The sequence below is a fragment of the Prionailurus viverrinus genome, chromosome B2, assembly GCF_022837055.1.
Source record: "Prionailurus viverrinus isolate Anna chromosome B2, UM_Priviv_1.0, whole genome shotgun sequence".
Lineage (NCBI taxonomy): Eukaryota > Metazoa > Chordata > Mammalia > Carnivora > Felidae > Prionailurus > Prionailurus viverrinus.
This window is the reverse complement of record NC_062565.1, coordinates 54,501,944-54,517,928: the sequence shown is the minus strand read 5'-3', so window position 1 is coordinate 54,517,928 and position 15,985 is coordinate 54,501,944. Positions and strand designations below refer to the sequence as shown.

Below are 15,985 nucleotides of genomic sequence, written 5' to 3'. Positions count from 1 at the left end.
TTATATTCTACTGCCTTGTTTATTGAGAACATATTTTACTCGAAGGTTTGTGAAAATAATTGTTCTATTTAAATGAATGCAATTTAGTAGATACGAACTTTTAATATATTTTAATGATATAACAGGAAAACAGAGACCTAAGAGACAGAGCACCTAAATAAAAAATATGTACAGACTTTGATTGGATCATGATTCCAAGAAACCAAATGTAAAACAAAAAACTTTATGAGATAATCAGGGAAATTTTATAACTGATTAGGTATTTGATGCTATTAAAAATACCAGTTTTTTAAGTTGTGATAATGGTATTATAGGATTTTTTTAAAAAAAGGAGTCCTTATCATTTCTAGTTATATATAGAAGTATTTACAGATAGAATGACATGATTTACCGCAAAATAATAACTTGCAGGGGGGTGAGAATATAAATGAACACGACTGCCATGTGTTGCTAAATCCTGAAGCTGGGTAAAAGGTATACTGGGGTTGTACATTGCTTGATAATTTCCATTGCAAAGACAAAAAAAAATCACACTTGATTATTTGATAAATTTGGTCTTTCACTGAAATTTAATTTTCATATGTATATTATACTTTCCGTTCTGGTTGACTTAAAAGCAAGTCACACTTAAAGGCAAGTTAACCCACTCCTCCCCCCATACACACACTCTTCACAAACATACAGCGAAAAACACAAATAGAACTGTTGGTTTTACATTCACAGCAATATCAATATATCCACTTTTTCCACACCTTCAACTTCTCTCATTATGTTAAATTTGATTAATTTCCAGACTAATATGTAATCTCATTTTAAAAGCAGAGGAACATGAAATAGAAAAACATCCTATTGAATCCTCCTGCTGGTAAAGAGCTTCTTGGGCAGGATTCCCTTACAGCCCAACTAGACCTGTACAAACCTGAAGTGGGCAGTGAGCTCCATGTGAGAACGTAGTGTCTGGTGGCAGGCCACACACTTAACTTGAAATGGGACATCTTTGCAGAGAGAGATCAGAAGTTTCTTTGCAAAAGATGGAAATGATATTGGCTGTGCTATTCCCTTGTCATCTGAAAGACAAAATACACTATAACTTGCAAAGATTTAAGCAGATAGCAACCCAACCTTCCTCCCCTTTGCCTTTCTCAACATTGGCTGGAATATGTAAAAGATTGTTGTGCTAAAAAACTAAGAGAAGTCATTTTCCAGCCGTAAGTACAAAGGATGCTGAACTCATGCTCAAAATCTGAACCTTTAATGCAGAGAAACACCCAACTTCCCAGATATTATGGATATATAAAAATTATTATTACATCAAAAATTATTTTTTATCTTTATTACATAAAGAAATGTTTTCTTTCCAAGTTTCTCTTCATTCCTCAAAGTAACTAAACCTTACTGCTGGTACAGATCAATGTTGAGAATCTTTTTTGAAAAATAAAAATTAAGACAATCTTTCACTTTCATGTTTCCAATCCAATGTGAGGATAAGTTACCTCAAGAATTATCTGAGAAGTATGGTAAATTAGCAAAGATTAAAGTACTTTAATAATTTTCAGAACAGAGTATTAACATACCACTCAGTTTAAAATTCTGATGGAAATGATTCTTTCCAGACATATGCTTCAAACACGCATCCTTGCTGCTAAAAAGAAGGAAGCAATTTGGACACGCAAAACACTGAATAATCTGAGGAAGAAGGTTGTTTTTATGTCCATCATCTGCAGCTTCCTAAAATACAAGCAAAGCTGTATTACAGACAACTAAAATCAATATTCAATTTTTAAAAATCAACTTTCAAAATTTCTGATTTGGAATATTCTGTACCAGTTTTTAACAAGAGAACTTTTCTTTCCTCAGTGTGAACTATGGAATTTTTATCATTAAATTGCCTATGTGGATTAAAAATTTTTTTTCTTAACTCTTCACCATCTTTTTGTGATAATATACAAGTAAATTTGCTTTCTATATATTTTTCTTTTATATACACATCTATATTGTGTTAATAAATGTTTTCATATCACGTACACTTTTTCTTCCATTTTGCTTTATTCACTCTACTCTGCAATATAACCTATGTTTATATATATGTATTCTTCCACAAATATCTCCATGCTTAATAATCTACAAAAATATATAGAAATAAACACACAGGGAACTGCCACTGTTTTACCAAATATTGTCATCTTACAGACTCTTCTGCTTCTTAGTTCTCTTATTCCACAATACCTAATGAAAATGCCTAAAAAAATCAACTGGAATACCTCTAATTCATTCTTCTCAATGGTTGCAAAGTTCTCAACTGGTTGTAAACCAGTGTAGGTTTACTAAGACTTAGGTAACTATTCATTACCAGACTTTTTTTTTTTTGCCACTATAAACAACACAATGGTGTTACAAACTGATAAGAACATATACTACACTTGATCTTAGCCAAAAGGCCAAGAAGCAATAACACAACGGTGTTATAAACAACCTTGAATACATATCCTTATTTACAGACGTATTTTTCTCATTATTAGGAGTGGCCCTACTGAGTTAAAAGGTTTATTACTTGAATATTAAAGGATACTGTATGATTGTTTTTCAAATAGGCTCTACCAATTCACACACTCCCTAGCAATGAATGAGCCTGGTACAATAGCTACTATAGATTTTTTTTTTTTAATTCATACAATTCTATGGATATTCCATATTCTGTGGATTGCTTACTCATACCCTTTTGTCTGATGTTTCAGTTGGTTTTGTTTTCTCCCCTGCCGGTTAACTTGTATCATTTCTTCATTATAAAAATTAACTTTCTGTCTGATGCTCCATTTTGCAAGCATTTTTCAAATATCTATGAATTTTGATGTGGTCACTTTAAAATTTTAATATAGTCAAATAGGTATGTCTTTCTAGGTGTCCACTTGGTTAAGAGGTTCCTCTATCTCAAAATTGAAAATGTTCTAAATATAAAAACAATTTTTTTTAAAGTAAACTCTACCTCCAATGCGGGGCTCCAACTCACGACCCCGAGATTAAGAATCACATGCTTGGGGTACCTGGGTGGCTCAGTCAGTTAAGCATCTGACTTCAGCTCAGGTCATGATCTCATACTTCGTGGGTTTGAGCCCCGTGTCAGGCTCTGTGCTGACAACTCAGAGCCTGGAGCCTGCTTCTGATTTGGTGTTTCCCTCTCTCTCTGCCCCTTCCCTGCTCACGCTCTATCTCAAAAAAAAAAAAAAAAAAGAAAAAAGAAAAAAAAGAAAAATTTTAAAAGAGTCACATCCTCTACCAACTGAGTCAGCTAGGCGCCCCAAAGCTGAAAATACTTTAAAGTATCTATATTTATGTCTGTGTATATGTGCTTGTGTATAAATATAATTTGACATCTTGTTAATAGTCCTTAGAGTAATAGCCTTAGAAGTTGTACTGTGTCTTTTTAAATTTACAATCATTAACATTAGGGATATAGAAAGTTTATATAGTGCTAATAAGATGCAACAGAAAGAGGAATAAGAAATTTACATTTATATTGAGCACATGTGAAGAAGCACATTAGGGTTCAAAACGTGCTTTTCCATTTAGTCCTTACAATAGTCCCATGAAGTACTATTTTCATTATTTATAAATGAGAAAACTAAATTTAGTTAAGTCAACACTTCCCTCCAATCAAGTTGTACCCTGGGAAGAGACAAAATAACCATTCAAACAGTCTTATACCTTTGATTAAAAATTCTATGCTCTTTCCACTATACCTTACCCCATTTTAATTTAGTGAGTGCCCTGCAGAAGATCACATCTAAGAAGATACTTAGAAAGCTCTAGTTAAGAGCACTAAAGGCATTTCTTAAACACCAATTTATAAAAATGTCCCTAACTTGAAGAATGCTAACAAAATAATTCTTAGTTCAACTGTGAGTTATAAATGGATTTAATATAAAGCTTGTTTAAAATATTTGCTCAATAGAACAAGAATGTGATCCTACATAAAATTTTATTGAAATATAACAATTGCAAAAGCATAGCATATTAGCTCGTGCAAACTAGGGGAATAAGTGGGAAATAGTTATTCAATTCTTTTCTACCACTATATTCTCAGCTATATTAAAATAAAATACACCATACACATTTGTATATCTAAACCAAGTTAAACCACAATAAAATATTACTTTTTACCCACTAGGATCTAGGCTAGCTTAAAAGGCACATAAGTGTTGATAAGAATGTGGAAAAATTGGCATCTGCATATATTGCTAGTAAGAAAGTAAAATGGTACAGTGTGTTGGATAACAATTTGGCAGTTCTCCAAACAACTGAACATAAGTATGATATGACCCAACAATTTAACCTGTTAGACAAGTAAAGACATATTCACACGAAGATTTATATATTTATTTATAGCAACATTATTCACAACAGCCAAAAAGTAGAAATAACTCAAGTGTCCACCAAGTGATGAAATGATAAAGAAAAAGTGGCATATATCCATATGCTGGAATGTTACTTGGCAATAAAAAGGAATGAAGTGCTGATATGCTACAACATGGATGAACCCTGACAACATTATGGTAAATAAAAGAATCTTGTCACAAAAGGCCACATATTTTAAGATTCCATTTATATGAAATGCCCAGAAAAGGCAAAACCATAGTTTACAGGTTGCCTAGGGCTAGGGAGGATGGGCTAACAATAGGGAAAAATAACCTTAAATGATAGGCTGGCCCCTAGGAAGAGAATGAGAAAGAGTGGTTGTGCCTATTGACCCACAAGTGACACTGAGGTATACTGAAGCTTACAATATGTCCTCTACCACCTGCATTAAACGGAAGAAAAGCAGGAAGCTATCTAGTGATATACCACTCATTGAATGGCTTTAATGTTAAAAACCACTAGACATTGGCTACTACTCAAAGTGTGACCCAAGGACAAGAAGCACTGGCATCACCTACAAGCTTGTTAGGAATCTTGAATCCAAGGTCCCACATCAATTTATTATCAGAACTTGCATTTTACAAGATTCCCAAGTGATTAGTGTATTAAGTTTAAGAAACATTAGCACAGACAGAAGAAATTGGGGACGAAAGGGAAAGAGGAGGGAAGCAAGGCAAAAAATGCAAATTGTGGTAATTTCATTCTCTTTCACCGAAGAATGCCATCTTTACAAAACAGAATTCACAGGTATACAATCTTCTAGTGACCTCTTCCGGCTGATTTAAGATAGGCAATTATAATTAGTGCATACCAGTTTCCTTTAGAGTTCTGGTGACGGACTCTCCAAAGAATAAGCAATAAGGAGCATTTAATGAGAGCTGTTTGTTAAGGCCTAAGTGCTTTAGAAAGAATTATATTTTCTCTCAACAATCTTGCGTGTAAGTATAACAATTTTATTTTAGAGACAAATAAAGCTCAGAGATGTTCCTTAACTTGCTGAGTACATACAGCTAATAAAAGCGACAGTAGAATCCAGGTCTGTCTGGACATCAAAGCCTTTGCTCCATTTTACCATAATGCTTCTCAGAAGGCTAAATATCATAAATTTACTTCCTGGAGACCAGGCAAAACAACATGGAATAAGTAATTCTCAGAAAAAAAGGGAACAAATTAATGAAATTTGGGAAAATACAAATGAGAGTATTAATTAAGGTTAAAATACCTATTCAGATTTACTAAAGAAAAAAGATAAATAATTTGCTCACTAAAATAGACAAAACACTTACAGCCTGGAATAGGGAAACAGGCTCTGAAAGAACTCTAGTTTTGAAAAAGGAAGAATACTAGTCACCAAGTGAAAACACCAAAAAAATTTATGGAACGCAGTCCTCTTGTATCATTTTTCTCTTCTCTCCTTAAACCTTTGTCATAATAGGAAGCCCTGTCATTTCTTTTCGTTTCACTTTAAGGTCTTTATTCTAAATGCCATTACCTAAGCAAAGCCTTTTTTCATCTCAAAGTTAAATTATTGCAAAAGTCACCTAAAGCAGTCTCCTTTCTACACCTATGGATCCACCTTGAACACTGCTACCATCCTAATACCACTCGATCTCTTTGGTATCCCTAAGAAAGAGAAGGAATTGGGTTCTAGAATTAAAAGTCCTTCTAACTCTAAAAGGTATAAAGCATTATTTTCATCATGTCACTGTCCTATTACAATAACCTCTTGCCAGTATTAAGGTTATCACTTGTGTTGGGAGTCCCCCAAATCATCCCCAGGTTTGATGGTTTGCTAGGATTCACAGCACTCAGCATATAGTTGTATTCACAGCTATGATTCATTATAGGTTTTAAGCTATCAGGATATTTAATGTGGTATTGCTTTTAATAACAAAAAAATGAAACAACTGATACATCTAAGAGGAAATTAAATGAACTATAATATATTCATACGGAAGAATACTATTCATTGACTTAAAGTGTATGCATCGATTCAACAAATGTTTAAGCACTCATGTTTACAACACACTGCTTTTCTCTTTTTTTAAGTTTATTTTTGAGAGAGAGAGAGCGAGCATGCATGCATGCAAGGGGGCAGGGAGTGGGACAGAGAAAGAGGAAGAGAGAATTGCAAGCAGGCTCTACACTGTCAGCACAGAGCTGGGGCACGAACTCACTAATTGTGAACTCATGACCTGAGGCAAATCAAGAATCAGACACTTAACCAACTGAGACACCTAGATGCTCCTAACACACTGATTTTCTTAATTACAGAAAAACTCACACACCTGATCTTACATAAAAATATTTATAAGTGTTTTTGATGCAACTGTAAATCAGATTTTTTCTTAATTTCACTTTCTGCTGCTTCATATTAGGGTATAGAATTGCAACAGATTTCTGTACGTTGATTTTGTATCCTGCTACTTTACTGAATTCATTTATTAGTTCTAGTAGTTTCTTGGAATCTTTAAGGTTTTCTATATATAGTATCATGTCACCTGCAAATACTGAAAGTTTTATTTCTTCCCTACCAGTGTGGATCTTTGTTATTTCTTTTTGTTATCCAACTGCTGTGGTTAGGACTTCCAGTACTACGCTGAATAAAAGTGGTGAGAGTGGACATTCTTGTCTTGTTCCTGACCTTAGGGGAAAAGCTCTCAGTTTTTCACCACTGAGTATGATGTTAGCTGTAGGTTTTTCACAAAAGGCCTTTTTTATGTTGAGGTTATGTTCCCTCTAGACCTACTTTGTTGAGGGATTTTATCATGAATGGATATTGTACTCTGTCAAATGCTTTTCCTGTATCTATTGAAATGTTTTTTATCCTTTTTCTTATTGATATATCACATTGATTGTTTTGTGTGTACTGAACCTGCTGCACCAAAACCAATAAAATACCTAGGTATAAACTTAGCCAAAGATGTGAAAGACTTATACTTTGAAAACCATACAACACTGATGAAAGAAATTCAAGATGATGCAAAGAAATGGAAAGATGTTCTATGCTCGTGAATAGGAAGTACATATAGTGTTGAGATGTCTATACTACCCAAAGCAATCTACAAATTTAATGTAATCCCTATTAAAATACCAACAGCATTTTTCACAGAACTAGAACAAATAATCATAAAATTTGTATTGAACCACAAATGACCCTGAATAGTCAAAGCAATCTTGAAAAATAAAAACAAAACGGGAGGTAACACAATTCCAGACTTCAAGTTATATTACAAAGGTATAGTAATTGTAACAGTGGGGCACAGGCATAAAAATAGACATATTGATCAATGGAACAAAACAGAAAACCCAGAAATAAACCCACAATTATATGGTCAATTAATCTTTGACAAAGGAGAAATGAATAGCCAATGGGAAAAAGATATTCTCTCAACAAATGGTGCTGGGAAAATTGGAGAGGAACATGGAGAAGAATGAAACTGGGGACACCTGGGTGGCTCAGTTGGTTAAGGGTCCAACTCTTGATTTCAGCTCAGGTCACGATCTCCCAGATCATGAGTTTGAGCCCTATGTCAGGCTCTGTCCTGACAATGTGGAGCCTGCTTGGGATTCTCTTTCTTCCTATCCCTCTATCTCTCTCAAAATAGATAAATAAACATTAAAAAAAAAATAGAATTAAAAAAAAGAAACGAAACTGGACCACTTTCTTTCACCATACACAAAAACAAACTAAAAATGGATTGAAGACCTAGATGTGAGACCTGAAACCATAAAAATCCTTGAGGAGAGTACAGGCAGTAATCTCTGACACTGGCCATAGCAAGAATTTTTTAGATATTTCTACCAAGACCAGGGAAATAAAAGCAGAAATAAACTATTGGGGCTTCATCAAAATAAAAAGTTTCTGCACAGCAAAGGAAACAATCAACACAATTAAAAGGAAACCTACTAAATGGGAGAAGACATTTGCAAATGACATATCCGATAAAGGGTTAGTATCCAGAATATATAAAGAACTTATACAACTCAGTCAAAAAACAAATCGTCCAATTAAAAAATGGGCAGAAGACATGAACAGACATTTCTCCAAAGACATTCAGATGACCAACAGACACATGAAAAGATGCTCAACATCACTCATTATCAGGGAAATGCAAAGCAAAACTATAATGAGATATCACCTCTTATCTGTCAGAATGGCTATAATCAAAAACAAACGAAACAAGTACTGGCGAGGATGTGGAGAAAAAGGAACCCTTGTGTACTGTTGGTGGAAATGCAAACTGGTGCAGCCACTCTGGAAAACAGTATGGAGGTTCCTTAAAAAGTTAAAAAATAGAACTACTCTGTGATCCAGTAATCGCACCACTGGGTATTTACCCAAAGAACACAAAAACACTAATTCAAAGTGATAATGCACCCATATATTTATAGCAGTATTATTTACAATAGTCCAAGTATCCATCGATTGATGAATGGATAAGGAAGATGTGGTGTATATATACACAATGGAATATTACTCAGCTATAAAAAAGAATGAAATCTTGCCATCTGCAGAGAAAGACAAACACCCTATAAATTCACTCATAGGTATGATTAAGAAACAAAACATGAACTAAGGGGAAAAAAGAGAGAGAGACACAAACCAAGAAACAGACTCTTAACTATAGAGAATAAACAGATGGTTACTAGAGGGGATGAGTGAAATAGGTGATAGGGATTGAAGAGTATACTTGTCATGATGAACACTGAGCGTTCATAAAGTAAAAACTTAAGGGGCACCTGGGTGGCTCAGTTGGTTAAGTGTCCAACTTTGGCTCAGGTCATTATCTCATGGTTCTTAATTTCAAGTCCCACTTTGGGCTCCCTATTGTCAGCACACAGCTGGCTTTGGATCCTTTGTCCCACTCTCTTTTTTTGCCCCTCCTCCGCCTGTGCTCTCTCTAAACATTAAAAAATTTTTTTTAAAAATGAAAAAAAATTTTCTCCACAGTGAACATATTGCACAAGTAACATTTTGTAACGTTAATAAGTCATTATAGATATATAATTTCAAATATAGTAAACACACACTACAGAATCATCTATTATACAAATTTGTGTATGCCATATCAACCTGTCTCCCTTGAGATTTAACACCTAATGTGAGTTACATAAAACAACCTTTTGTATACTAGATTTCTTAACACTAGCATTAATAAAGGAATTGTTATTTAATTTACTAGATGGCTCCAACATTTCAACAGGCAGTGAAAGGCAGCAGACTTAAGATTAAAGTTCTAGTTCTCATCATAAGCATCTTGAAGAACGTTAATCCCACAGAGCAACTCCATCAAAGGAAGGGCTTCGATGATAATCTTTAGGAGTGCTGGCTTTCAGTCATGAAGTTTACCTGTCCACAAAAATTTAATGTTCCAATCATTTTACTCTTGACCCTTATGTGCACCACTAGTGACTGCAGGCTTAAGAGCAGCAAGAAAACACTTGCATCAAATTCCATGGTTCTCTAGAAAAAATACCTACTCTTAGGACATCCTCTTACCTTAGCAAAAAGATGATCCCTATATTGCTGTTGAGTAACAAAATTTTTGTAACATACTACACAAGCAAAGGAATTGACGAATGGTCCATGTAGTGTAATTGTCGGATCACATGGAGAGTGATCAAACCTACTCGGCAAAAGAGAGGTAGCATTAGAAAAGTCCACATTTTAGGAGCCAAACTATGTTGCTTCATTTGTTAAGCATTTGCTTATTTGTTTACACACATACACACAACACACTCAGAAATTTATACTCTTCTATTGAAATATTAAAAACGTTCTTCATGTTCAAGAAATATCAAATGACTCCTAAATGCCACACAATCCCTTCAAACAGTGACCAACAGTTAGCTCAAGATTTCATAAAAGTATCTAAAATCCAATAAAATGGATTTAAGCATGTCTTGCTTAACTGGTACAATTCCAGTCTGAAAGTTATAGAGCCATCATCTTTTCCTTTTTGCCTTATTTGCCACAATATTTACTAATAGTTGTAAATGAATCAACAGAATTATAATCTCATGTCAAGATTTCTGGCACACACCTATTTCCTAAAAATGGCTTTTAATCCTTTTAATGTTCACTTTAATCATTTAATAAGTGTCATTTTAAACTGCCTCAAAGACTTTTAAAAACTCTTTAGATATAGTATGCTACCTAGTTATTTATAGAATGCTGAAGACTGTACAAAAGGCTCTATAGGTAGGTTAATGCATAAGTAGGGTGAGACATCTAGAAATGAAAAAGGTTGTGAGACCCCAAATTCTCAATTTCCATCTTTAAACTATTAGAAGGAGAGATTATGAAGGTAGGAATGTTTAATACCTTTAATACTGCTATTCCCTGATATTTACTTTCTCAAGCTCTACTATTAAAAAAATTCAGTAAGTTAATAAGATAGGTTTATAAATAGAATATTTATTATTAATTTTGCTACATTTGGTTTGCTTTTAACATTTCTTTTGTAATACCATATTAGCTTTCTTTAGGCTAAACGAAATATCTGTAAGTGTTTTGTGTCTCTTGAAATTTGCATTTATGGGCTGGATTTCTCTACAACGGATTCAACTGCATATCAATGTAAAAATCTGTTCAAAATTTTATGAGACATATTAGGATAAATACATACTTAAATGCTACAAGTCTTTAAAGAAAAGAATATAACTAGAGAAATCTGACTTTAGGCCTTCTAGGAAACCTAAGAAATATAAATTTAAAATAACTATCATAAGAGTATAAAACAATTTGTCTGGAATATAAAGCTATGGTTACAATGGCATGAGTGCATCATGCTTTCATTATATGAAATCACTTTGTAACACATTTGCTCTTCAGTATCCACTATTCTGAGTATCACACTCACCTTTTCAAATGTCCTAAGAGAAGGTGTCCATTATCAAATTCCTTGTTACAGTGCATTATGGGACATAAAATTGGTTTCCCAGACACCTGCATCTGGCCTCCTCTTCGGAATGAACTTTTTTTTCCAGAATTAATTGTGCCTGTTTTGAGTCCTGCATTATTGGAATACAAATTCTTAAGTTCCTACTTCAGATATTTGTCCTTTGGACAGGTAACCAAAATTATGGCAAAACAATAAATACTATGAAATAGCATCAACTGGGTGATCCTAATTATAATTAAAAATTTCTTGGCTTTCTAATAAAACATATGATAACCTAAAAATAAATAGTTATTGGGACAAATAAAGCTGTTAACATCTTTTTTTTGTTTTTTAAAGATTTTATTTTTTTAAGTAATTTCTATACCCAATGTAGGGCTCGGACTTCCAACCGGAGATCAAGAGTCACATGCTCTATTGACTCAGCTAGCCAGGTGCCCTTTCTTTTTGTTTTTGAAATAGGTATAGGGATTAAGTGTGTTTGTATGTTTATTATTGCTACAGCCAGTGTGGGTCTTGAACTCAAGACCCTGAGATCAAGAGTCACATGCTCTGTTGACTGAGCCAGTCAGGAGTCCTGAATGCTGTTAACATCTTTAAGTAACATTCTCTGGGGGAAAAAACTCTATTTTCTTAAGTTCAACAGCCAAGAAATGTCAAACATTAAATACTGATTAGAAAAGCAGTTGCTCCACAGACCCCTACCCTTCTTTCTCATTTATATAAACTGGCAAAGATCTAATTTTTTTTTCTCTTTTAACGATCTTAAACACATTAGAAGATTTAGCTATATTATAAAAGATTGGGGTTCTCTGAAAATTATGTTAAAAAATACAGCTGGGAGAGCGGGGAAGAGTGGAGAGTTCAGGGAGGCAAGGAAAATAAGAGTGGTACTTTCTGAAGAAACCAGCCATTGACCAATGAGTTCCAACCTGGATATCAAATAATGGAGATCTCAGTAATAAATTTACAGAACACAAAGCAGAGATTTACTTATTGTTACTACCTCTTTCCTATTTATTCTATTTTGTCCCTCTTCTTCTCCTTTCATGTAAAAAAAAATTTTTTTAAATCTTATTTGAGAGACAGAGAGAGCGAGAAAGTAAGTGCCAGTGGGGGAGGAACAGAGACACAGAGGGAGACACAGAATCCAAAGCAGGCTCTAGACTTCGAGCTATAAGAACTGAGCCTGACACAGGACTTGAACTTAGGATTTGAACTTAAAAACCATTCTTGAGATCATGACCTGACCCGAAGTTGGACACTTAACTGAGCCACCCAGCCACCCCTCTTTTTCTCCTTTCAAAGTTTGCCTATCACTAGTTTCTCTCTTTCTTTTTAAAGTAAACTCCATGCCCAAAGAGGAGCTGGAACTCACAACCCCAAGATCAAGAGTCACATGGCTCTACTGAATGAGCAAGCCAAGCACCCCTTTTCATCACTACTTTCTCTTAATTAATCTTCCTCTATCCTGATCCATTCTTCATCCCCTCTCTTTATAATCACACAACTCTTGTAGACTAATACCCCTGGCCAAATTTTGTTCCCAGGGAAATTCTGAATGCATGATATATGATGGAAATTTTGTAGTCACACTGTATAAACCATGAAATGTAAAACTGCCAGGAGGATTCTGACTGTATATCACATGATTATACACAGACGGTTTGATTATTGACTCCCTTTTATAATTATTTGTGGATTGTTTCAATACCTTGAATATTTCATACAATAGAAAACTAAGTTATTTATCTTTATGGCAGATTTAAAGATTTAAATAGAACTTAAAGATTTAAATAGAATGAATTATTCTTTTAAAATCATCTAGTTTTAAGATCTAGTTTTAAGATCTCCAAATGGTTATTATACAAACTTAAGGTTTCAACTGCTTTTCTGTTTTAGTCCTCATGGGGGGAAGGCCTCCATTAAAAGCTGCCAAAATGTTTATCAATGTGTTCTGCCAACACTGAACAGCATAGCATTAATCATATTTTAATCTTCGGCTCAGGTCATGATCTCACAGTCCGTGAGTTCGAGCCCCACATCAGGCTCTGTGCTGACAGCTCAGAGCCTGAAGCCTGTTTCAGATTCTGTGTCTCCATCTCTCTCTGAACCTCCCCCGTTCATGCTCTCTCTCTCTGTCTCAAAAATAAATAAAGGTTAAAAAAGTTAAAAAAAAAAAAAAAAAGAGTGTTGTTTTTAAGTTATGAAGTATTCAAATGTATACAAACTGGCCTAACTGTAAAGATCTATAAAAGATGAATTTCTAGTAGAGTAATTATCAATAAAGTACTTAAACTACTTCTAATCAAAGAACTGAATTACAAAGCTGGATACTTTGGAATAGATTGAACAAGTCCCTTAGCGCTACTTTAAAGTAGAATCTCACTTTCTGTAATTTAAGAAAACAATGACTCATCTCTGTTTCCCCAGCTATACCCTATCCAAATATCTCAGCACTTTCTAAAGATAATTTATGGAATAGCATCATACCAAATATAGTCAGTGCTGAAGCAGCTGTTCTAGAAATAGATCCCAAACTTTCATTTTATAGTATTTTTGTAGGGAGCAAGCAAAAAAAATAAAACCATCTTATAAAAAGAGTATAACTGAAGACCTTAAATCCACGCTTAAGCTCATCAGCCACCAATGAATCAGGTGTGACCTGAAGATATATACAATAACAAGTCTTACCAAGACATGAAGACACAGCTAAATGACTCATTTGTTCCCCCGACCTGCTCCGACAGATCTATAAACAGATGCTCATGAATTCATTTTACAAGGAATTAAAATATTGTGCCAACCTGGAAGCTAGGGGTATGCCTAAAGGGGCATATTACCAGGCCAACTAGCACTCTAGACAGGACTTGAAGATGTTAGATTCACATGAGATAAACTATTTTTAGAAGACATCTTATAGATGAAATAGTCCATTTCTCTATCAAAACTACCTAGGAATCTTTCCAAAACTATAGATGTCCTAGAATTATCTCTGGAGATGAAGCCAAGGTATGTATTTAAAAGCTCCCAGGTGACTCTGATGTAGCTAAGGGGAAACCAGTGAACTAAAGGCATTAACTTGCACTAAGAACAGAATGCTTATCAAGAGGAAGTTTTTATTACTCTAAGCCTTACAAAGAACAACCCAAGAGGCAAAATCATTTACCACAATTTCTAAGTATCTTTTGCTAAAGTAGGTCTGGAATGCCAAACAATTCTTTTGTTTAGTTGAATGACAGTCACATTTGGAACTCAAGTCCTAGGCTTCTTTCTGTATTCATATGCAAATGATTATAGCCTGCTTTGGCTAATATTCAACCAGCATTTATTATCTCTATGCTGAGCATTCTTTTTAGGCACTCACACAAAAAAGAATTATAAACCTTGGTCTTTGTCCCCAGAGTGTGGAGTCTGACAAAGACAGACATGCAAACGTTTCAATTCAAAATAACAGGGTAAAAACCGCACTAGAGAACTTTGGAATTATCACATCAGTGGTAATCTGATTCAAAGAAAACCCCTCTGAAAACAACTTCAGAATAACAAGATATCTAGGTTCAAGTTGAGTACTGCATGCAGTTATTTCTTTTGTTTGTTTATTTATGTTGAGACACACACACACACACACACACACACACACACACACACACACACACACACACACAGTGAGAGGTGGGGAGGAGCAGAGAGAGAGAATTCCAGGCAGGCTCCACAGTGTCAGCACAGTGCCCAATGTGTGGCTCGAACTCAAGAAACCGTGAGATGACCTGACCCGAGATAAAGAGTCAGATGCTCAACCAACTAAGCCACCCAGGCACCCCTGCATGAGCAGATATTTCTAATGGCTTTTTCAATGAAATCTTCTGTGGATTATATCCACAGCTAAGATTTCTGTGGATATCCCAAGCCTTTAAAAGGCTCACTGTTTTGTCTACAAGATAGGCTAGAAAAGCTGCCATGGTGTGACTGTCCCACTGGCTCTTAAAGATTCCATCAAATTATCTGTTGGGGGGAAAATGTTCCATAGTGACTCTTTCAGTAACCTAAGGTCTGCAAAGAGTTAGTGAAGAAGCTACCCAATGCTTTAGATGAGACTCTCATGTGGACACTTCCTTCCAAATATCTATACAGGCTGCATTGATGAATAAATAAATAAACATGAATTCTTTAGATCTCAGCTTAAAATCCATTTCATTAGAGAAGCCTTTCCTGACCCCAAATAATCCATTAAAAATCCTCCCCAAAACACATGCACTATTCCATGTAACAACTATAAAATAACACGAATAAATACATGAGCAGTATCTAATGAGATCAAGGAGAGCCTATTATAATCAAAATACACGTTTGCCAATGTAGAAAGACAAGTGGTAAAGTAGGCCATTATTAATTACTGAAACTAAATTTCAATACTTTATACACCTACTAGCAACTGAATAATACAGACATAATGCATTAAGGCTTTAGGGAAGCTCAGTAACCTCAGTGTTCCACTCTGATCTCTAAAGAATACCTGGCATTTTTAGCCACTGGTCCACACACAGTCTTGCTGCTTCTGTATCAGAATGTCCTCGAATAAATTCCAATTCCTGTAACCCATGAGCATGCTGAAAATCGATTTTTTCCTAAAGATATTAAGAAGAAAATTAATTAACCTATGATTA

At 34.6% G+C, this 15,985-nt stretch overlaps 1 protein-coding gene and 1 pseudogene across 3 annotated transcripts in view; both read right to left on the bottom strand.

Annotated features, from left to right (window-relative positions):
• ZNF451 (zinc finger protein 451) overlaps positions 1-15,985 on the bottom strand; it is an 88,631-nt gene that overhangs the window by 34,171 nt on the left and 38,475 nt on the right. For all 3 annotated transcript variants that reach the window (XM_047858186.1, XM_047858188.1, XM_047858187.1), the window contains 5 exons: positions 15,835-15,946; positions 11,280-11,430; positions 9,917-10,043; positions 1,575-1,728; positions 920-1,067 (listed from right to left, as the gene is read on the bottom strand). In XM_047858186.1, the coding sequence (XP_047714142.1) occupies positions 920-1,067; positions 1,575-1,728; positions 9,917-10,043; positions 11,280-11,430; positions 15,835-15,946 (692 nt within the window). The remainder of the gene's footprint in view (positions 1-919; positions 1,068-1,574; positions 1,729-9,916; positions 10,044-11,279; positions 11,431-15,834; positions 15,947-15,985) is intronic.
• Positions 2,316-2,450, bottom strand: LOC125166952 (uncharacterized; annotated as a pseudogene).